Source organism: Dama dama, chromosome 3 (assembly GCF_033118175.1).
Source record: "Dama dama isolate Ldn47 chromosome 3, ASM3311817v1, whole genome shotgun sequence".
Taxonomy (NCBI): domain Eukaryota; kingdom Metazoa; phylum Chordata; class Mammalia; order Artiodactyla; family Cervidae; genus Dama; species Dama dama.
In genome coordinates this window covers 53962986-53985979 of record NC_083683.1, presented here as the reverse complement: position 1 = coordinate 53985979, position 22994 = coordinate 53962986, and the positions used below count along the sequence as shown (strand labels likewise).

The 22994-nt window shown below is 37.1% G+C and overlaps 1 protein-coding gene and 1 pseudogene across 7 annotated transcripts in view; both read left to right on the top strand.

Annotated features, from left to right (window-relative positions):
* The window catches only part of PPHLN1 (periphilin 1), a 154130-nt gene that overhangs the window by 68649 nt on the left and 62487 nt on the right, over positions 1-22994 (top strand). For 5 of the 7 annotated variants that reach the window (XM_061129690.1, XM_061129722.1, XM_061129714.1 and 2 more), the window contains 3 exons: positions 5067-5123; positions 7616-7695; positions 21578-21697. In XM_061129690.1, the coding sequence (XP_060985673.1) occupies positions 5067-5123; positions 7616-7695; positions 21578-21697 (257 nt within the window). The remainder of the gene's footprint in view (positions 1-5066; positions 5124-7615; positions 7696-21577; positions 21698-22994) is intronic. The other 2 variants (XM_061129685.1, XM_061129707.1) reach the window with 1 other exon arrangement.
* LOC133042428 (sorting nexin-4-like) lies at positions 16833-19056 on the top strand (annotated as a pseudogene).

The following is a 22994-nucleotide window of genomic DNA, read 5'->3' as shown; positions in this document are numbered from 1 at the left end:
ATGATTGCTACTTTTTCCTCTCAGTTGCTTATTTCCTGTTTTGTGCACACATGTCCATACATGTTATTTAGTTAAATTTTTTCTTAGTGTTTGAGTTAAATCCTATAGAATTTTGTACTGCCATAGGCTGATTATCTTCGTAAATCAAACTGTCTGCGTCTTGTGTTCACATTTAAGAATTTTCTGCCGATAACTTAAGTGAACTAACCTGATCATAGCTGTGACTATGATATATGACAATATTTTTTTCCTTATTATTGTTCATATTTACGTGCTAACAGTATAGGTTGTCCTGGTTAGCCTCATTTCCTTTTCCCTTGTTTATTATATGATTATAGTTAAAATTGTTTTGTTGTATATACCATTTATATTTTTCCTTGAAGTTTGTTTTTATTCTGAGTAATATAACCAGACTTTCCCTGTTTGTCAGCTCTCTCTTAGATATTTATTTCCTTTTTCTTTCCCCCTCTCTCTGATGAATCCCATTGTTTTCCTATCTTATACTTTTGCTACTTACCTTCTGTTTAGGATAATAGTGTTAATAATAACACCAGAGTCTCCCATATCAGTATGGGAGACTTTTTGTTAAAGTACTTCCCTTGAAGCTTTCTACATTACAGGCCAGTCTTTCCTTTTTTTATATAACTCATTAAAAAAAAAAATTAAAACCTTTTCTTGTAACAGCTACTTAATACTAGTTATTTTTCTTAGAGCCATAAAGATATTTCTTTTTATGTTGGAATCTTTTGCAGATTTGAAAAGTACCATCATAATCTCTTTGATTTTTTTTTCCAGATTTAAATATATTTACTTCCTTCAGTGCTTCCTTTTATTAGACATGGTTTTCATACCTTTTACTTTCCTAATTTTCTTTCTATTCCTTTTAAGTTGTGATGCCAGAAGTGAACTTTTGTCAACCATATTGTGTTACCGGCCCTTATTGAAACTGCAGGCAACTGCAATCTAGGATGTTTTCACATATAATAATATGAAGAAGAAAAAAAAAAACAAAAACCTACAGCTTATACTTTTTGTATAATGCATTTTGTTAATGCATTAAAAAATAGTCTAGGAATGCTGTATTTCATTTAATTAACTTTGGCTTACAATTCTCTTCCATAAAGGTCTTAAAATCTCTTTAGTGACTCTATGTATAGCAGCAGATAAAAGCAGTTTTGTTTTATCCATAAATGAAGTATACTTTATGTTTTGTATTAATCATTAATAATTAATTTGAGTAGCATAAGTCCTAATACAGAAACCTCTAGGCACATCCCTCTGTGGATCATGTATCTAAATGATTTGCTATTACTCAGCCAGTTGTGATTCCCCATATTTTTTTCTTTTCCACTTGAGAATCACAAAGCATTTCCTCTTTGGAAACAATGACATAAAGATTGCTTTGCTTTGTTGTGTAAATCTGTTGTGATTCCTAGGGATGATCCTCTATGTACTTAACAAACTCTTTGTTAATTCATTCTAAACATTTGCTGCAGGTTAATGTCAGATTTACCAGTGATGCTCATATATAAATCAGGCTTCCCTCATAGGTCAGTTGGTAAATCATCTGCCTGCAATGCAGGAGACCCGGGTTTGATTCCTAGGTCAGGAAGATCCCTTGGAGAAGGAAATGGCAACCCACTCTAGTATTCTTGCCTGGAGAATCCCATGGACAGAGGAGCCTGGTGGGCTACAGACTATGGGGTTGCAAGAGTCAGACACGAGTTAGCTACTAAACCACTACCACCATGTGATATTTTGGTTGAATTTTTTAGATGTCATTACTGTGGAAGATTTACAGGTTTACTGCTTTTATTGGTCTGTATCTGATTTTATAATAGCTCTGACTTTGGGTTCAGTCTTCCCTTATTTTCTTGAAATCAGCAGCCATTATTAAGAATGGAAGATATTTTAAAGAAAGACTTAATATTAATCAGTGTTTAATTTTGAAAACACGTCTTCCATGATAACTGATAATTTTTTAACAGGAGTTAAAAATACTATTTCGAGAAGAGTATGTTTGGAAATTAGACTCTATTATTAAACTTCAGTTTAACAAGAAAGAAGACACATTTTAAGACCTTTTGCTATGAATGAATTTGGAAGTCCATGTGAATTTTTGGATAATAGTTGAAATTCCAATAAAATTTAGAGATTTAATTCTGCCTTTAGAAAGATGGCTTTTCTGTGCAGGTGTAGAGTAATAATGGGAACATGGAAGTAGGCTTTACCTTCAGATCATGTTTATTACACAGTAGGAACCTATTTTCTTATCCGTTGTTTCTTAGCTTGAAAGTTACTTTATTTGTGTTCAATACTCATAAATATTTTGGCCACTTGATGTGAAGAGCTGACTCATTGGAAAATATCCTGATGCTGGAGAAGATTGAAGGCAAAAGGAGAAGGGGGCAGCAGAGGACGAGCTGGTTGGATGGCGTCACTGACTCAGTGGACATGAGTCTGAGTAAAGTCAGAGATAGTGGGGGACAGAGCAGCCTGGCGTGCTGCCGTCAGTCCACAGGGTCACAAAGGGTCGGACCCCGCTTGGCAACTGAACAACAAAATTCGTAAAGTCATTCAACAAAAATGTACTTTACATAAAAGATTGCCAAGCAAGACAGATCCAGTCCTCGCCCTCTGAGTTTATAGCTAGAGAAGGAGACAGGTCATTTCATGGGAATAGACATTTTAGGTGATACCTGAAGAGTGGGCAGAAGTTGCTGGGAGGATGAAAGTAGAAAAGTATTGTTGGGATGAGCTGTTTCATGTGGAATTTAATCTTGGACTCTTTAACTGATCCAAGCTGTGAATGTGCTATTGAATTAGATTCTACAGTATATTCTTTTTGTCTGAGAACCTGTAGTTTAATTACAGAGAGCTTTGGCTGTGAGTTTTCTGGGTGAATCCTAGGAGGTCAACTATAGCTTTCCTGGCACCTACCTGAATGATGGAGGTTCTGAAGCAGTAGTCAAATAATGACATTTTCATGTGTGTAGACATATATAGCATCCCTGTTTTAGGGCATGTATGTTCTACCAGTGTAGCACACTTCGGTACTTTTCAGAAATTCACTTTCATGTGTTCATAGTTAATATGTCTTAATTTTAACTGGTTGGATCTCTTACTCCAAAAGTTGGTTATTTTGGGGAAGCAGTAGTGGTATAGAGCTTTTTCTACCTCTGTGGTTGTTTGGTTGTCTTTTCTGTAGTTTTTTGGTGTCTTTACCACAAGGATCATTTTTCTCGTGTTTCCTCCGTTTTTCTGTTTCATGGCTTTTTTTTGGCCATGCCACGTGGCATGTGGGATCCTAACCAAGGATCACTCCTTTGCCCCTTGCAGTGAAAGCACGGAGTCCTAACCACTGAACTGCCAAGGAATTCCTTGTTTCATAACTTCTTGAATAAACAAGTAGATCGCTGAGAAATCATGTTCTTCCTAACCGAGAGCCCCAAATTTGCACATCTTCATTTATGATTCAGAGAAATGATTTCCTTAGCATCTTTGTAATCATCACATCTTCATTTGTTCATATCTTAATTTCTCTTTTAAAGCTTCAGGTATCAAAGGAGAGATTAATGTACTACCAGTGCTCTTGTTTATTTTTTATTGGTAAGACTTTAAGAAATATCTAATTTTACTCTTACATCAGGCACTGTACCAAGCATTTAATAGTTTGCAAGATATAGCCCTAAGTTTATTATCTCTCCAGCGATACTTTAAAATTTTTTTCCCTAGCAAAGTATTTTGTTCCTGTATGAGTTATCAGTAATTAATAATGCCTGATTGGATGAGTCTGGTTAAGTTTATCATTGCTTTCGTCAGAACACATGAGCAAGAAAGTATGTTTCTGAAAGATTATCACATTTACAGCTACTATATTCAAAGAGACAGTGAATATTGTTAAATTCTTACAGACTTTTAGGTGTTTGTTGGAACACTGAGCTGCTTCTTAGACTTTTATTTCACCTGCATGGGAAGAACTTTATAGTCTGTGGAACCAGTATTTGAAACTCTTGTTCATTTTCTTCCTCACCATTTATTCTTTCACTCACCAATATATTAACTGGGATTTTGATTTCCATATTGCCAACTTGAGAATTTTCTTTCCTAGTTTCTTTCCTTCATCCTACTTTAAAACTTATTATTTTTTTTTTGCAAGTCACAGCAAAGACAGGAATGTATTGAGTCCTGCTGCCACATGGTCAGGTAGGGGTTAGTTTCTGCTTACTAAGATCACATGTAAGATGAATTTGAGGTAATTGCCAAGCACCTACAGAGTAGCATTCTGTCCGTCAGAAATACAGAAGTACGAGTGAAAAGAGTGAGAGACATTTGTCTTGTTTTCTTAGTATTGATTGGAGCCAAATAAGAATAACAGAACAAGAAAGATTGAGGATAGGAGGAACATTCATATTTAAGGAGTAGTAACCAACAAAGAAGAGAGAGAAAGGTAAGAAGATACCGGATGACAGAGAAGTACAAAGGCATGAAAGCAAATGGCAAAATAGTAAGAACTTGTAATAGGCTACCTGTTGAGAACAAGTCAGAACAACTCCTTGCAGATAGTCATCGTATGACCAGGGAACTGGTATGATGTACCATGAAAACTTTCTCAGGTGTCTTTTTGATTTCTAGGGGTGATTAATCTTTTGCTCTTGATTTTTTGGTGTCATTTTTTAATCCTTTATATATTTACTTTATGGAGGAGACTAGTTTAGGTGCTTATACTGATGAGTAAGATGTGTGATACCTGTCTTTAACTTTTGGTGTCTAATTATATGGTCCTTTTTTCGTTACTTTCTGGCCATGCTATCCTTGGTTAGCCTCGTTTTCATCCACCATTGTTGGACCGATTCTTAACAGAGTTTTTCTCCTATTTTGTCATTTATTTCTCTTTAGTGGTATTTGCTCAGGCAGCCCAACTGGAAGACAGGGTAGGAAAGATGTTAGGGTTACCAGCAAATGCTCAGAAGTTCCTGTTCTCGTTATTCCTACTTCTGGGTCCTTTTGTTCCTCCTGGGCACAGAGGTGCCCGTGTTAATTCCTCCCTGCCCACCTTTCCCTAGAGCCCGTGCGTGCTGGTGCCTGCTACAAACGGCAGAATGAAGGAAAGCCAGAAAGAGGTGAGTTTTGAGCTAGATTTTGATTTGGGATTGTGAAGGGTGGGGGGTTATAATTGATAGTGGTTATAGAAATGGGTAAGTGTATAAATTCTTCCGTTAGTCTACTATGGGAACCAGAGTTGAACAACAGCAGGCTCACGTAGTAGGATTTGGGTAGATAAGTGGGTTTGTTGTCTAAGCTCGCCTATTCCTGGTTAGAAACAGCCGCCTCAGAGGAGGTTGAGATCTGTAGAAGAGACACTGGCAGGTAGAATCTAACAGCAGTAGGGTCAGGACATTTCTATTTATTGTTTTCGTGCTTTCTCTGCTGCCATCTGTATCATCCTTTTTCTTTTATCCTTTGCTTCTTGCCTGTCCTTCCCCTTCATGTACCTGGTATATGTGAATATATGTTGACATTTGATCAACCACTGCTCTGTCCTTCAGTGATCCTTTGCTTCCGCACAGTGAGATTGGTTGAAATCTGCTTAAATTAGCCTCATGCAGCTAAAATGATGAGAGCTCCTAAGACAACACTTTGACATCATACTTGGCGTACCTCTAGTGCTGATGTTTTATTTGTGAGGGAAATGCTAAATAAGAGGTTAACAGCTGCTTGTGAAAGGTTTTCTTTTCTTTTTTTTTTTTTTTTGTGGCTATGTTTAGCTGCTGTGTGCCAGAATTGAGCCTGTAACTATGCTTTTAATTAACATAGTGTGCTGTACTGATTGGTCCTTCATCTTTGAAGGAAATATTTATCTGAATACACTGAAGAGGTCATTGTGTCCTAAGGGTAGAAAAATAATTCATCTCTTCACCAATTTTTGAGCAACTACTCTTTTCTTAAAGGCAGGCCTTGGGTATTCAGAAAAAAAAAAAAAGCTTCTCTAGGAGCTTTAGATGTGATGGGATAGACTGACACTGTCATATTATGATGTGGGATTTGCCATGTACAGTGGAAATTCAGTAGGGAATGACTAAATAAACCATGTTCTTAGTCATTTGGGGTTACAGTGATGATTGGTATCCTTTTACTTTTGACTTTTAAGGTCTATAAGAACTTTTAAACTTGCTTAGTATGAAACTCTCTTAATGGTACCACAAGTTAAAAGATTCTAGAATTCTGTCTTTATAAAGACTATTGGAGCTTCAGAGTTGGAGTACTGTACCTATAGTAGGGGAGTCTTCAACCTCAGCTCTATTACCATTTGAGGCTGGATCGTTCTTTATTGTGGAGGTCTGTTCTGTGCATTTGTAGGATGTTTAGCAGCATCCCTAACCTCTCTTTGTCATGTGCCAATAACACTCACCCATTTGAGATGATCAAAAATATCTTCATACACTGCCACATGTTGTGGGTGAGGAGAGGTGTAGGGGTGTCTTGAGAAAGCTTTTTCAGGTCTTTAGGACATTGGAAAGAGATGTTATTTACTACTTCTCCAGGTGGTTGGAAGCCCTTGAGCCTCCAGGTCCGTCCTTAGCTATCGTGACCACAGCAGGAAGAACTCAGGAGGCCTTTTGACTGAAGCTGGCTTTGCTTCAGTTTGAAGGTCATTTGTCTCTGCTTTTGCTCTTGACTGCTTTCCTGGCCTTAAACTACTATCCAACCTTGACCAATTTCTGTGCCACTCCAAACTTGGTGTTGCTTTTTCTTCTCCCCATAGTTAAAGTTTCCTAGCCCTTGAAAGCAGAGGATATATATTACATTTGACACATAGTCAATTTAATGAAATGTTTTTCTATTAGTAACAGCTCACTGTTATTTTAAAAATTATGTTTAGCTAAACCTTTTTTGTTGTTTTTTTGCTGTTGTTGAACTGACTAAAGTAATGTTTAAATTTATTTTCTGGCTTAAATTTCCATAAAAACAATAATATATACATAGAGCACTTTGGGAGTGTCTAAAGATAAAGGCTAGTGACTTTATTTCATATGGATTTATTTTTAATCATTTAGTATATATTTGAGCACTTATATCAGGTAGTGGATTAGTGCTGTATTACAGTGTTCTAGTTTTTATTTTTATTTCTTTAAACATTTCATGAATACCTGCTAAATTCCTACGTGTCTTTATCTTGAGCTTCTGCATTATTAGCTAACAGTTAACTAATTCTCTTTTGTAGTATTTATATAATAACCTCCATTGGATTTTTATTGTGTGTGATGCATTAAAAGTTAGCTTTTCAGAATTTGGAAGAGGGAGCATTTATGATTTTAAAATGGTTTTGCCTTTCCTTAAGTCTTCTTTGTTGTTCCATGTTTGCTAAGTGGCACTGATATGACCTAGACTGCCATAATGTGTACAGTCCTTTGGTTCTAGGTTATTTGAAATTTTCAATGGTGCCCAGCCTCTAAGAGAGATTTAGATATTAACAAATTCAATTTAATAATGTAATAAAGATTTCAGTACTAAAATAAATATATGACCGCTGTCCTTTATTTATTCTCTTACAGAATCAGTCTAGTTGAAAACAAATGAGCTAGAAAATTGCATTTTATATTTTCTTATATAGGTAAAGAAAGACCTGTTCAGCCTTTGAAAACATCGAGAGACACTTCACCCTCAAGTTCTTCAGCAGCTGCTGCATCAAAGGTTTGTCGTATTTCTAAAATTAATTTAAGAGGAATTACAAAGTGGATGAGATAGACTGTCTAGTAAAGTGCTTTTACTCTTTACTATCATACCTAATGGGGGTAATTTGCTGCATTAAAATCTTCAGTTTTAAGTAACCATAACTTGAAAGTAGCCAGCAGAGTAAATGAGCAGTTTTCTCATAGAATTATTTCCACAGGTTATGCTAAAATTAGTATTTACTGTATGCCTTTTCATCTTGACAATAGCTGAGTGGGAATGAATATTCAGATGGTGTGTATTTGAGAGAATATGCTTTTATTTTGGAAGTGACCTAAGAGAGACCTAACATTTATTGTATAATTACTTGATTCTTGATAATATATTATATATTTTCTTCTGTTATTAGTTCATATAAAAATTCCATGATGTAGGTAAGTATATTTCCATTCTATATAAAAGGCTCAGAAGTTAAATAATTTTCTCAAATTATTTCACTGATGAGTTATCCCCAGCATTTAAGAATACCTATACTTCTCAAACTCTTCCAAAAAAATAAAAGAGGATCAAACACTTCCAATATTGTTTTATGAGACTAGCATTATCCTGATACCAAAACCAGACAAGGACATTATAAGAAAAGAAAATTACAGGCCAATATCTCTGATGAAGATAGATGAAAAATCTTAGTCAGAATTTATCAAATCAAATTCATCAGCACATGATCAAGTGGGATTTATTCTAGGCATGCTAGGATGGTGCAGTATCTGCAGATCAATCAGGGTGATGCTGATTGGTAGTGTAGTGTGATACACTACATTAATAAAATGAAGGATAAAAATCATAGCAGCATCTTACTAGATGCAGAAAAAGCATTGGACAGATTTTAATATAGTTTGATAAAAAGTCAACAAAGTGGGCATGAAGGAACATCCCTCAACAAAATAAAGGCTATATTTGTCAAGCCAACAGCCAACATCATTGTCAAGGGCAGAAAGCTGAAAGCATTTACTCTAAGATCAGGAACAAGATAAGGATGCCCAGTCTTAACCAGTTTTATTCAACGTAATATTGGAAGTCCTAGCCAGAGCAATTAGGCAAGGAAGAGAAATAAAAAGCATCCAAATTGGAAAGGAAAAAGTAAAACTGTCACTTTTTTGGATTACATGATACTACATGTAGAAGACACTAAAAAAGAAATAAAAGCAAACATAAACAAGTGGGACCTAATTAAACTTAAAAGCTTTTGCAAAACAAAGGAAACCATTAAGAAAATAAAAAGACAACCTACAAAATGGGAGAAAATATTTGCAAATGGTATGACCAACAAGGACTTAATATACAAAATATATAAATAGTTCATACACCTCAATATCAAAAAACAGGCAGAAGACCTGAATAGGAATTTTTCCAAAGAAGACATACAGATGGCTAATAGGTACATGAAAAGATGCTCAACATTGCTAATGATTAGAGAAATGCAAATCATAACCACAATGAGCTATTGCCTCACACCAGTCAAAATAGCTGTCAACAAAAAATAACAAATGTTTGAGAGTGTATAGAGAAGAGGAAACGCTTTTATGCAGTTGGTGAGAATGTAAATTGGAAAACAGTATAGGGATTCCTCAAAACAAAAAACAAAACAAAACAATAGCTATCATATTATCTAGCAGTCCACTTCTACGTATATAAGCAAAGTCAATGAAAACAGGGTGAACACATGGCAACTCCGAGAGTGCAAGGAAGCTCTGCACCCCTTTAGCCTTGCTTAAGCTTCTTTTTATCAGAAACTGCTTCCCATTAGCCACAAAATTCATCCTGTGTGTCAACACTGGAAGGAGTGCAGCGTCTGTCTGTCAGGATGCTTTCATTTGCCCATATGGCCACTTGCTTATACCAAGGAAAGGCCAAGATGGCAGAGTAGAAAGACCCTAAACCCATCTCCTCATAAGCATAGCAAAATCACAGTTTTCTATCAATTTTCTGTAATTTTCAGTCATTGATGAGAAAGAGTGGGATCTACCAGAGAAGATCTTATGCAACTAAAGACAAAAAGAAGGAACCACAGCGAGAGAAGTAGGAAGAATGGACTCACGATATAATAAAATCCCATACCCGCCAGGTCGGCAACCCATGGAGGATGATAGTACTGCAGAAGTCCGGCCACAGGAGTAAGAGTCTGAGTCCTACATCAGGCGCCCAAGCCCGGGGTTCTGGCACCAGGAAGACAAGCTCCTAGAGCATTTGGCTCTGAAGACCAGCAGCACTTAATTGCAAAAAAGGCCCACAGAAGTGGGGGAAATAGATGCTTCACTCTTAAAGGAGGCACACAAAACCGCATGCATACCAGGACGCAGAGCAAAAGAAATAGTTTGATAGGTGACTGTACAAGACCTACCTGCTGGTCCTGGAGAGGTAGGGAGCAGCTGTGGCTCACCCTGGAGACCTGGACACGGGTGGCGACATTGGGGAGCATTCAAATACACGAACACTGTTGCTGGCTGCTACCATCTTGGCTCATTGGCACGAAGATCTGGCCCCATTCCGCAGCCTGCAGGGGTCAGTGCTGGGATTCCTCAGGCCAGACAACAAACTGGGCAGGAACACAACCCCACCCATCAACAGACAGGCTCTCTAAAGACTTCTTGACCCTATATCCACCTCTAGACATGCCCCTGGACATGTCCCTATCCAGCAAAGGGCCAAGAACCAGCTCTAACCACCAGTGGGCAGGCACCAACTCTTCCCACCAGAAAGCCTGTACTAGCCTCTAGACTAGCCTCACCCAATGGGGGAGAGACAGCAGAAGCAAGCCAGCCTACTCTGGGACGATTTGTGCCCTCGCCTTGACCACAGCAGGCCAACACAGCCTTCTGGACGCCCCAGACACCATACACAGCTGTTTTAGGAGCTGGCCTCCCCTCACCTCAGGACCAGAAATGAGCTCTGGGATCCCTGGATGCTGCAGCCAGACTCCAGAAATTAGTTCTGCCTGCCAGGAGTCTGGCATTAACCCCAGGATCTGACCTCATCTGCCAGTGGGTGGGCAATAGCTCCAGAGTCTTCAAAACCGTAACCCTGCTCAGTAGCGAGCCAGCACTAGCTCCAGGGCCCCCTAGGATTCTACAGCCAGCCGCCTTGTGACCGGGTACCACTAAATAGTAGCCAGCAGCATCTGAACAAGACAGGGCCTGGCAACCAACTGGATTAGAGGCCAACCAAGTCTACTGGACTTCCCACATAACCAGCCCACCATAACTGAAGGACCCATGCAGCCTTCTTAAGGGGAATGCTGAGAGCGTATAGCTTAGGTGATGACACTGCTAGGACACATAGGATATCTCCTAGAGAACGCCACTTCTCCAAGGTGGAGAAACGTCACTGACCTCTCACATAGATAAAAATACAGATAGCAGATTAGACAGAATGAGGCAGCATAGGAATATGTTCTAGACAAATAAGATATAACCTCAGAAGAAGAATTTAAGTGAAGATTGGCAGTCTACCTGAAAAAGAGTTGTGATCGTAAAGATGATCGAAGAACTTGGGAGGGGAATAGATGCATGGAGTGAGAAGTTAGAAGTTTTTTTTTTTAACAAACAGAAAATATAAAGAACAACCAGAGATGATGAATACAATAACTGAAATGAAATACACTAGAATGAATTAATATTAGATTAAATGATACAGAAGAATAAATCAATGAGCTGGAAGAGAAAGTAGTGGAAATGACTGCCAGTGAATAGAACAAAGACAAAAAGAGACCGCTGGGACCACATGAAGCACATTAATAGTCACATTATAGGGGCCTCAGAAGGAAAAGAGAGAGAAAGGACCTGAGAAAATTAAAGTGAAAATATTAAAAGCAGCAAGGGAAATAACAGCAAGTAGCATACAATGTACCTCCCATAAGACTATGGGAGCTGATTTTTCAACAGAAATTCTGCAGGCCAGAAGGGAGTGGCACAATATATTTAAGGGAAGGGAAAAACCTGCAACCAAGAATACTTTGGGAGTCCCTGGTGGCTCAGTGGTAAAAAAAAAAATCCACCTGCCAACTCAGGAGACGTGGTTTCGATCCCTAGGTTGGAAAGATTCCCTGGAGAAGGAAATTGCAACCCACTCGAGTATTCTTGCCTGGGGAATTCCATGGACAGAGGAGCCTGGTGGGCTACAGTCGATGAGGTCACAAAAGAGTTGGACATGACTTTGTGACTAAACAACAAAAGGATACTTCACCCATTAAGGCTCTCATTCAGATCTGACGGTGAAATCAGAAGCTTTACAGGCAAGCCAGAACTAAAGGGATTCAGCACCACTAAACCAGCTTTAAAACAAATGTTAAAGGAATGTCCCTAGGTGGGAAAAAAAAGACCACCACAGGAACAAGAAAATTATGAAATGAAAAAGCTTACCAGTAAAGGTAAACGTACTATAAAGGTAGGAAATCATCTGCACACAAAGCTAGTAGGGTGGTTAAAAGACAAAAGCAGTAAAATCATCTGTATCCACAATAAGCAGTTAAGGGATACAAATTAAAGACAGTAATCATGAAGTGAGGAGAGTGCAAACATAGGGCCTTAAAAATGCATTTCAAATTAAGAGATCAGCAACTTGATATATTGCTATAAAGAAATCTCATTATAACCACAAACTAAAAAACTCTATCAAATATGTAGAGACAAAAAAGAAAAATCCAAACATAATACTAGTGATAGTCATCAAATCACAAGAGAACAAAAGAAGAAAGGGGAAAAAAAGACCTAAAACAGCAAAATTGCAGTAAGAATATACATATTGATAACTATCTTAAATGTAAATAAACTAAATGTTCCACCCACAGACATAGGTGGCTGCATAGCTACAATAAGGCCTATACATATGCTGTGTACAAAAGACCAACTTCAGGTATAGAGTTATATACTGACTGAAACGGAAGGGATAGAGAAAGGTATTCCATGCAAATGGAAATTAAAAGAAAGCTGGAGTAGCAAATACTTATATCAGACAAAATAGACTTTAATGAAGACTAACAGGAGACAAAGAAGGACACTGTATAGGGATCAAAGGGCCAATCCAAGAAGAAGATATAACAATTGTAAATATAAGGCAAATGTTAACAGACACAAAAGGAAAAATTGACAATTATGGTAGGGGAGTTTAACACCCTACTTATTAGTTTGGTGAAAAAGTAATTGTGATTTCGGACAGTGAATTTTAAATCGTTATAACTAGGCTCAAACACATTTTTATTAATCAAAATAGAAACCATTATAGTCAACACATTTTTGCCAGCAAGAGATAAGTTTGTTAATTCCTGGAGCATAAAATCCATGCTTCAGGATTCAACAAATTCTTGGAAAGCACTTTCTGCCTCCTGTTTGTTCTGGAAGCTTTGGAGCTTCTTCTTGGTCTAACCACTGAGCTGGTCATCACCGGTTGTATGAAATCCACTTATTTTTTCACATCACAATCTGATCTAGAAATAGTTAATGGTTGTTTCGTAGAATAAGAGAAGATGACACTTCAAAACGACATTTATTTTTTGCTTTTCGGTCAGCTCATGAGACACCCACTTATTGAACCTTTTCACCTTTCCAATTTGCTTCAAATGCTGAATGACCATACAGTAGTTGACGTTAAGTTCTTTGGCAACTTCTCATGTAGTTGTAAGAGGATCAACTTTGCTGATCCTCTCAGTTGGTCGTTGTCAACTTCCAGTGACTGGCCACTGCACTCCTCATCTTCAGAACTCTTGTCTCCTTTGCAGAACTTCTGGAACCACCACTGCACTGTATGTTCATTAGCAGTTCCTGGGCCAGATGTGTTGTTGATATTGCAAGTTGTCTCCAATGCTTTCCTTTGAACTCAAATAAGAAAATTGCTTGAATTTGCTTTGTGTCTAACATCATTTCCCTAGTCTAAAATAAATATAAAATAAGCAGCAAGTAATAAGTCAGTAGCAATAAAGCATAAAGCAAGAAATGCACATTAAAATGATGTATAACATAACCACATTTAAGAATGTATTCCAGTATCAAATTGCAGAGTTCAACAGTGCAAAACTAAAATTACTTTTGCACCAACTTTAATGCATTAGTGGACAGATCATCTAGACAGAAAATCAGTAAGGGAACACAGACCTTAAATATAATACATAAGACAAAATGGACTTGATTGATATTTATAGAGCATTCTTTCTGAAAGCACCAGAATGCACATTTCAAGTGTAAATGGCATATTCTCCAGGATGGATTGCTAGCTAGGCGATAAAACAAGCCTTAGTAAATTTAGGAATATTGAAATCATATCACGCATCTTTTCTGACCGCAAGGATATGAGAGTAGAATCAACTACAGGAAAAAACCTACAAAAAACACAGACACATTGGAGGCAAAACAGTAAGCCACTGAAGAGCCAGTGGATCATTGAAGAAATCAAAGGAAATGAAAACAATATCTCAGGTAGAGATCTGCATTTTTTTTTTTTTGGACTGTGCTGCATGGCTTGCAGGATCTCAGTTCCCCGACGAGGGATTGAATTCATGCCACAACAGTGAAGGCCTGAAATCTTAAACACTAGGCCACCAGGGAACTCCCTTGCATTTCTGTATTCATTGTAGTGTTATTCACTATAGCCAAAATGTGGAAACAGCCTAACTGGTCCTCAGTGAATGAATGGATAAAGGAAGTATGGGGTGTGTGTGTGTGTGTAATTTGTATATATATATGTATATATATATGAATATTGTTCAGCCATGAAAAAGGAGGACATCCTACCATTTGTGACAACATGGATGGACTTTGAGGGCATTATGCTAAGTAAAATAAGCCAGATGGAGAAACATGAGTATTGCATGATCTCACTTATATGTGGAATCTAAAGAAGGCAAATTCACAGAAAGAAGGGTGCTTACCAGCCTCTGGAGGATGATAGGCAAGGGGAACTGTTGTCAGAGATTATAAACTTGAAGCTACAATGTGTATCAGTTCTGGGTATCTAATGTATAACATAGTTTTGTAGTTAACAATACTCTTGTTATAATTGAAATTTGCTAATAGATCTTTAATGTTCTAACTACAAAGAAGAGATACCAATCATGTGTCATCATGCAAGTGTTAGCTAATACTATGGCTGTGATTATTTTGCAATGAAACAAGTAGGTATATATCTACATTTTATGGAAAGGCTTAGGTGTTAAATAATTTTCTCAAGGACATAACTAGTCTTCACTGCATCATTATTCACAGGCCTTCCTTCCCAGCATTCCTAAATGTGTTGAAAAGATGATTCATAGTTCTGATCCTCAAAATTTAAAATTTGTGGTGTTGCTGAGATTCTCTCCACCAGCCTCCCACATTCTTTCTCTTTCCATGACTGTTGTTACTTCTGTTCTCTTTTTTCTCCACTTCTTTTTGGTTTCTGTCTTTAGTATGTCTAGCTTTTCTGTAAGGATAGATATCATCTGGTGGGCCATGCTGGTGTTCACAGGGTATCTGCTTCTCTGCCTCAAATGAAAAAAGAAAAATGTGTTTTTTTGGCGACTTGTGTCTTTGGAGCTTTCCCAGAAGTCTGAGGATGCTAGAATGCTGGATTTTGAATAGAAAAGATTGATTTTTTTTTTTTTTTTTTTTTTACCATATCAAGGGTTCTTTACCCATCTGAAACACTGGCTTGTTTTTTTGTGTGTTTGGTTATATAGGAAAGAATGAAGAGTAAAAATAGTACTTACCCATAATTTAAATATTATGATATTTGAGATACTTATTTTCCTTTAACTATAATATGGTGCTTCAAATCCTAAAAGATGATGCTATTAAAGTGCTACACTCAGTATGTCAGCAAGTTTGGAAAACTCAGCAGTGGCCACAGGACTGGAAAAGGTCAGTTTTCATTCCAATCCCAAAGAAAGGCAATGCCAAAGAATGTTCAAACTACCACACAATTGCACTCAACTCATGATCTAGCAAAGTCATGCTCAGAATTCTCCAAGCCAGGCTTCAACAGTACATGAACCGAGAACATCCAGATGTTCAAGCTGGATTTAGAAAAGGCAGAGGAACCAGAGATCAAATTGCCAACATCTGTTGGATCCTAGAAAAAGCAAGAAATCCTGGGAAAGCATCTGTTTCTGCTTCATTGACTATGTTAAAGCCTTTGACTGTGTGGATCACAACAAACTATATAAAATTCTTCAAGAGCTGGGAATACCAGACCACCTTACCTGCCTCCTGAGAAATCTGTATTCAGGTCAAGAAGCAACAGTTAGAACCAGATGTGGAACAACGGACTGGTTCCAAATAGGAAAAGGAGTCAAGGTTGTATCTTGTCACCCTGCTTATTTAACTTATATGCAGAACATCATGCAAAATGCCAGGCTGGATGAAGCACAAGCTGGAATCAAGATTGCTGGGAGAAAGATTACTGCATATCAATAACCTCAGAGACGCAAATGATACCACCTTTATGGCAGAAAATGAAGAACTAAAGAGCCTCTTGATGAAAGTTAAAGAGGAGAATCAAAAAGCTGGCTTAAAACTTGGTGTTCAGAAAACAGAAGATAATGGAATCTGGTCTCATCACTTCATGGCAAATAGATGGGGAAACAGTGGAAACATTGACAGACTTTTTTATTTACTTGGGCTCCAAAATCACTGCAGATGATGACTGCAGACATGAAATTAAAAGACACTTGCTCCTTGGAAGAAAAGCTTCGACAAATCTAGATAGCATATTAAAAAGCAGAGACATTACCTTGACGACAAAGGTCTGTCTAGTCAAAGCTGTGGTTTTTCTAGTAGTCATGTATGGATGTGAGAATTGGATCATAAAGAAAGCTGAGTGCCAAAGAATAGATGCTTTTGAACTGTGGGGTTGAAGAAGACTCTTGAGAGTCCCTTGGACAGCAAGGAGATCCAGCCAGTCCCTCCTAAAGCAAATCAGTCATGGGTGTTCCTTGGAAGGACTGATTTTGAAGCTGAAACTCCAATACTTTGGCTGCCTGATGCGAAGAGTTGATTCATTGGAAAAGATCCTGATGCTGGGAGGGATTGGGGGCAGGAGGAGAAGGGGACAACAGAGGATGAGATGGTTGGGTGGCATCACAGACTCGATGGACATGAGTTTGAGCAAGCTCTGGGAGTTGTTGGTGGACAGAGAAGCATGGCGTGCTGCAGGCCACAGGGCCACAAACAGGCAGACACGACTGAGCGACTGAACTGAGCTGAGTAATGTGATGTGAATATAAGTTACAGCATAGGACTTTGTATGTGACGAAATATTTTTTAACCATAAAATCCAACCCTAGCATGGCAGCTTAGTCACACTGTGTCTGTTGTGCCAAACTGTAGCCATGGAGCAAGCAGCTCCTGACCCTGGGCAATTTTTACAACGTGCACACCTTGAGCCTGTGGGCCACCCCAAGCAACACTGGGCTAGAGTCTGTGGTGGATGAGGACGTGGAAGGAATGAGGGCCCTGGGGATGGCAGGGTAACACAAATTTGATTTTGGTTCAGGAAGATAGGAATTAGTGTTTCTGAAGCAGAAAAGTGAGCTGGAAGAAATGCCATGAACATGCAAGAAACATCAACTATTTACCTCATTGAAACAAGATTGGTTGAACATAGTGATCATTAGAGTGTTCTAACGGACTCACTGTGGAGGCAGCATAGTGAATCTGAGTTGTTGAGAAACTATCTTTTAGTTTACTATTCACATATTGTTGTCCCATCCCTACCAGAAAAAAAGGGCAGAATTTGTTTGGCATATACTCTCTGCTGACAAAATGGACCTGAATTTGTGGACAGACATGGAATCAATTTAGAAAACTTCCTCTTCAGAATTGGTTCACATCCCATCCTTTGTAGAGACAGGCTCTTCTGTTTTTAACAGAGGGCTGTAACTGGAAGGAGACTGTAAATGTAACTGGATTTCAGCTGAAAGCAGACTCAGGTTGAAAATGCTTTAATGCAACATTCAGAGTGAAAAACCCAGACAAGAGATTTACTGAATTAAAGCACTGCAGTGATGAACTACAGTCTGTCATCTCGTATCTTCTTTGAGTCAGAGCTCGAGTAGTAGACTGACTGCATAGTGTATATAAAGTGCATGGAAATTATGGGCACGTTTTCAGTGAGTGACGTGCCACAGTGATGGACTGTGATGGGTGATGGACTGCAGAGTGCTGGTCATCACATGGATGTGCATGCATCCTCTGTTGATGCTATTTTGGAAAATAAGGAACATTATGCAGATCAGTTAAAGGAGTATCCTTTTCATACAGAAGCACTGCAGGTGTGTGCAGGAAACCTGACCTGGATTGTATGACTTGGAGATGGCTGCTAAGGACTTAGCATCCAAGAAGCAGCAACGTGAGGAACTCGCTGCCGGGACCTTGAGAACATTTTCTTTGAAGGGAATGACTACCAAGCTCTTTGGTCAAGAAACTCCAGAGCAAAGAGAAGCCAGAATAAAGATGCTAGAAGAACGAATAAGTGAAGGAGAACAACAACTTAAGTCTAAAAATCTGGAAAGAGAGAATTTGTCTTGGGTTGCTATTTAATGCTTGGACTGATATTGAATGCTTCAAAGAACAAAAGAACTGTGATTTAAAGGAGGTCTTCCTAAGCTTTGCAGTCATGCAGATCAGTATGTGCAAAAAGGGAATTCATGTTTGGACCAATGCTAAAGAATGCTTTAGCAAGATGTAGTCCTGTGAAATGAATTTCTCTTCAATTGAAGTACCCCAAAACAGAAGCCCAAGTAAATTAAAAAAAATTCAAGTTGTTTCCCAGCATACACAAAAATACATAGTAAGTTGAGAAATTCAACTTTCTTTGATTTGGCTGTAGTTGTATTAACATAGCACAGAAGGATGTGTTTTAATGAAGATTAAATATTCTAATTTGAGGTTTGGGGGACTGTTGCTGATTCTAAAATGTTAATTAGATAAAATAGCCAACAGATTGTTGCTTCTGAACCAGTGGCTGAATATCAACGTATTAGGTCATTTCCAGATGTTCGTTTCAGTGCCTGCTGCTTCAGATCTGCTCATGTGGGGAGTTTTTTTCCCTAAGATTGAATTCTTATCTTGATTTGGTAAGACCCACTAATCTCTCATAAGGGGTTAGTTTTTCTTGCCTTATAGTTGAGCTGTTTGGTTTGATAAAGCTCAGCTGAAACTTAGTGTAAAATCTTGTTATTTCTCCCACATTCATTAATGCCTCCAAACATTACATGCACTAAGACAATGCTTTCAATGTATATTTTACCAGAATTTTGATACTGGTCAAACATTTTATACTCACAACAAAGAAGACTCAACTTTTTAGATGTATAGTGGAATAATACATTGTTAGGATCTAGGGATTGCTATATAGAAAGTTTTGAGTATGTTAAATATAAGCATTAAATTCTCAAATAATTCTTAGCCTCATTGATGAGCCTAGATTTACTCTGCTTGGCCCTCTACACATGGTATTTCAGGGTACAAGATGTGGCATTTCAATGTATAAGATATATGTAGTGAACATATGTGTTAGGTCTTTATTATGAACATCCTTTTTTATTGCTTGTCATTAATTTTTATAAAGATAAATTATATTGCTTTTGTGTGTGTGTTTTTGTGGTATATATTCAGAAGCCAAGCATCCTTGGTATGTTGCTAGCTTTGCAGAACCCTATGTGTGTACTCATTATTACTAATTATGTAAAAAAATTTTTTCAGTAGTTTAGCATTTGACTTTTTTATGTTTGAAATGTTGCTGAATTTTTTGCTGTTTGCTAAACTTATGAAATAAATAAATGAAATATTGTGTTGATTTAAAAAAAAATCCAACTCTAATGGATTTTAGGTGGTTTTTTTTTTTTTTTTTTTTAATGAATTGGAAAAGAACAGCTTCCTGTGTCCTTTTCCCAGGGTTTTTTTATTTTCTGTTTATTTTTTACATACTAGCTTTATTACCTAGATTTTCTGATATTGGTGGAAGACTTTTCCTTTTAAACATTATGGTTGCTGTCATGTAGGAATAATTCTTCAGCGTTTATTTTCTGCTGTTTTAAGTTACTTTCAAATGAGAGTTTTTCAAGTGTATAGATTTAATAATGGTTGAATAGAAGGATTCATTTAAAAGATTTTGCTTCCTTCTTCACTAGAGATAGCTTATAATGTTTTATTTTGTTTTGTTTTTGCTCTTTAACTTTCTCTTCAAAACAGGTACCAAAAAGAGGTATTCATTAAAAAAATATATGTGTTTCTAATTGTTTAAAGAGCTTTTTAGTGTTATTAATAATAATATTATAATAAAGGCGTAGCTTATATCTTTTAAATTTTAGGTATGGGTAGGGCTTTGGAGTGAGATGTTTAGTCTTACTCGTTGGCCGTGGAGACACTCAGTGTAGACACATTGTGATCATTTTCCAGTAAATATTACAGAGGGCAGTCCAGTTTTTTGGTGAATTCAATAAGGTATTGAAGGAGGCCAGGGCCTTACACATCTAGAAGACCTGGTTTTAAGTTCCAGTTTAGCATTTATTGATAACTGTGTATAAATAAGTAACCTATTGACATTCAGTTTTTTGGTTTATAAGGTTGTGATGATAAAGTCTACCTAGCTACTTTCATGGAATTCCATTTAATTAAAATACCTTATTTTTGGTTTGCGTATGTGTACTTTATAAACAGTAGTATACGATAACTTGGGTTTTTAATTTTTTTTTTTCTACTTATAGTTTTACTACAGCAAAAGAATACAGATTAGAACCCAGAAAAGGAAGATACACACGGGGAAAATCTTGGATGTCCCATAGATAGAGCTTCTACTTGTCCTTTCTCTGTGGAGTCCAGGTCCATCACCTCCCCTGGAGACATACTCAAAACGTATTGCCAACTCAGTAGCTTGCCTGAGCTTCAGTCTCTAGAATTTTTATTGAGGCTTCATTTCATGAACATTATTTGTTGTATTGTTGCCCATATGGTTGAACTCAGTTTCCAACTTCCTTTCCCAGAGCTTGAGCTGGTGTGTCTTTACCCAAAGCTCTGTTAAACCTTTCAGGGTGTGTCTTTTTGGCACTGCTAGCCAACGTGGGATTTTTACTGCCACTGTCATCCAGCGGGGGTGTGTTTAGGAAGAGGGACACGACTGTACGGAAGTAAGACATAGAGATGAAATTGAGCTACCAAGCATTACACTAGATGCTTTCAGGTCTGTTACCTGTCTTGAGTCTCACAACCACTTTATTTAAGCATGAATATAATATTAGTAACCCCTATTTTGTAAATGAGGAAACCAAGGCTCACAGTATCATAAGATATGTATATAAAATCACCTACCCTCCCTAATGATGAAACTGCTATTCAAACCCAGCCATAGCATATCTGGACTTTTCTGTTGTATTAATTAGGAATTTACCTTTATGAAATTTTGTCATTATTTATTTCATTGAATATAATTAAAGATATAAAGTTGAACTCAGTGTAATGTCTATATATTCTCAATATAATGTCGACATTCTATATAATGTCTATATACACTATATACGATTTACAAATTTACAAATATATACAAATATACAATTGTATATATTACAAATATATACAATATACAATTTGTAAATTGTATATAGTGTATTAGTTAATTGTCAGTGTCTTTTGTTTCATTCATTAGATGAATTTCTAAAGCTTTATATAAATGAAATTATGAGTCATATCTAGTCTATATGTCCCAAACAAAAGGCAACTTAAAGAAATTCTGTTTATTTTTGAAAAAGAATGTACTTGTTCTTTATGTAAATTTGAAGGCTTCTATGATTTTAAGCATTAAGTGGGATATACTTCCTAATGTATTTGAAATTTAAAAACCCTTGAGAATTGTAACAGAACCTTTCTTTTGTTTTTACTAGGTATTAGACAAACCCAGTAGGCTAACTGAAAAGGAACTTGCTGAAGCTGCAAGCAAGTGGGCCGCTGAAAAGCTAGAGAAGGCAGATGAGAGTAACTTACCCGAAATTTCTGAGTATGAGGTAAGGCATAATTTCTTCTTTATTTGTCTGGATTTTAAATTATAGATGAAATTTTGGTTTCTTCTAGTGTTTTAAAATGTATTTGGGGAAAATGTCCTCATGAATTACCAAATTTTACCACACATAGTAATAAAATGAATATAAATTACTCTGAATTCAGTAATTTTACTATGTCTGAATGTCTCTTGTAGTTTAGAAGTGTAAGAATGGTATAAATGTGGAGTATTAGGAAGATGCAGTATTTATATATGCTGCTTTTATGAGCTTTTAAAAGTATTTCTAGAAATGCTAAGCCACCAGTCATAAATCAGTGAATTCAGAACAAAAATCTAATTAAACCTTGGATCTGGGTTATATTTATATTACATGCTATACTCTATGCAAATTTTTTCATATATATCCCAAGAAATGCAATTATGCATTGTTTGGTCTACCTGTGATTTTTGATGAATCTTGAGTACCAAAAAATGGGAACATTTTTGGGTCCACAGAATATGCTTTATAAAATGTTTGCATTAAAATATTTGAAAATGTACTGAAAATTTTTTCTGTAACCTGTAAAAGAAATACAGATATTTCGTGGGCAAAGTTAATCTTCTAGATTCAGGATTTGTTACTAGAGAAATTATTTTGACATGGCAGAGAATATAAAAATCTCTGTACCGTGATAGATTATATTTGGAAGAGATTTCTGACTTTATATTTTTGAATGCCTTTTAAGAAAGGTCCTCTGATGAAAGAGATGAAACGTTGGAGATCAGTGTGTAAATTATATACCTGCGTGCATCTTAATACACTGTGGAAAGACCTTTCCAAAGGAACTAATACACACTGCTCATGGAAAGTACAGATCAGTACAAGCCCTGTCAGTGCTTACAGAAATAGAGCCTTTCTCTTTTAAAATGCTGATGTGTCCCTGTCGTTTAGCTATCAGTTTTTCTTACATAGGCCAAAGCTTCCTTACTACTGTAGAGATAGTAATAGATATTTATGCATATTCTCAAGTAAAGGTATCAAAAACATCAAGCTGTTTCTCTTTGGTACCTCTCTAGTGCTATTTCTTTTTTTTTCTTATAATTGGAAGCTAATTACTTTACAATATTGTAGTGGTTTTTGCCACACATTGACATGTGTTCCCCATCCTGAACCTCCCTCCCACCTCCCTCCCCACCCCATCCCTCAGGGTCATCCCAGTGCCCCGGCCTTGAGTGCCCTGTCTTATCCATCAGACCTGGACTGTCGATCTATTTCACATATGGTAATATACATGTTTCAATGCTATTCTCTCAAATCATCC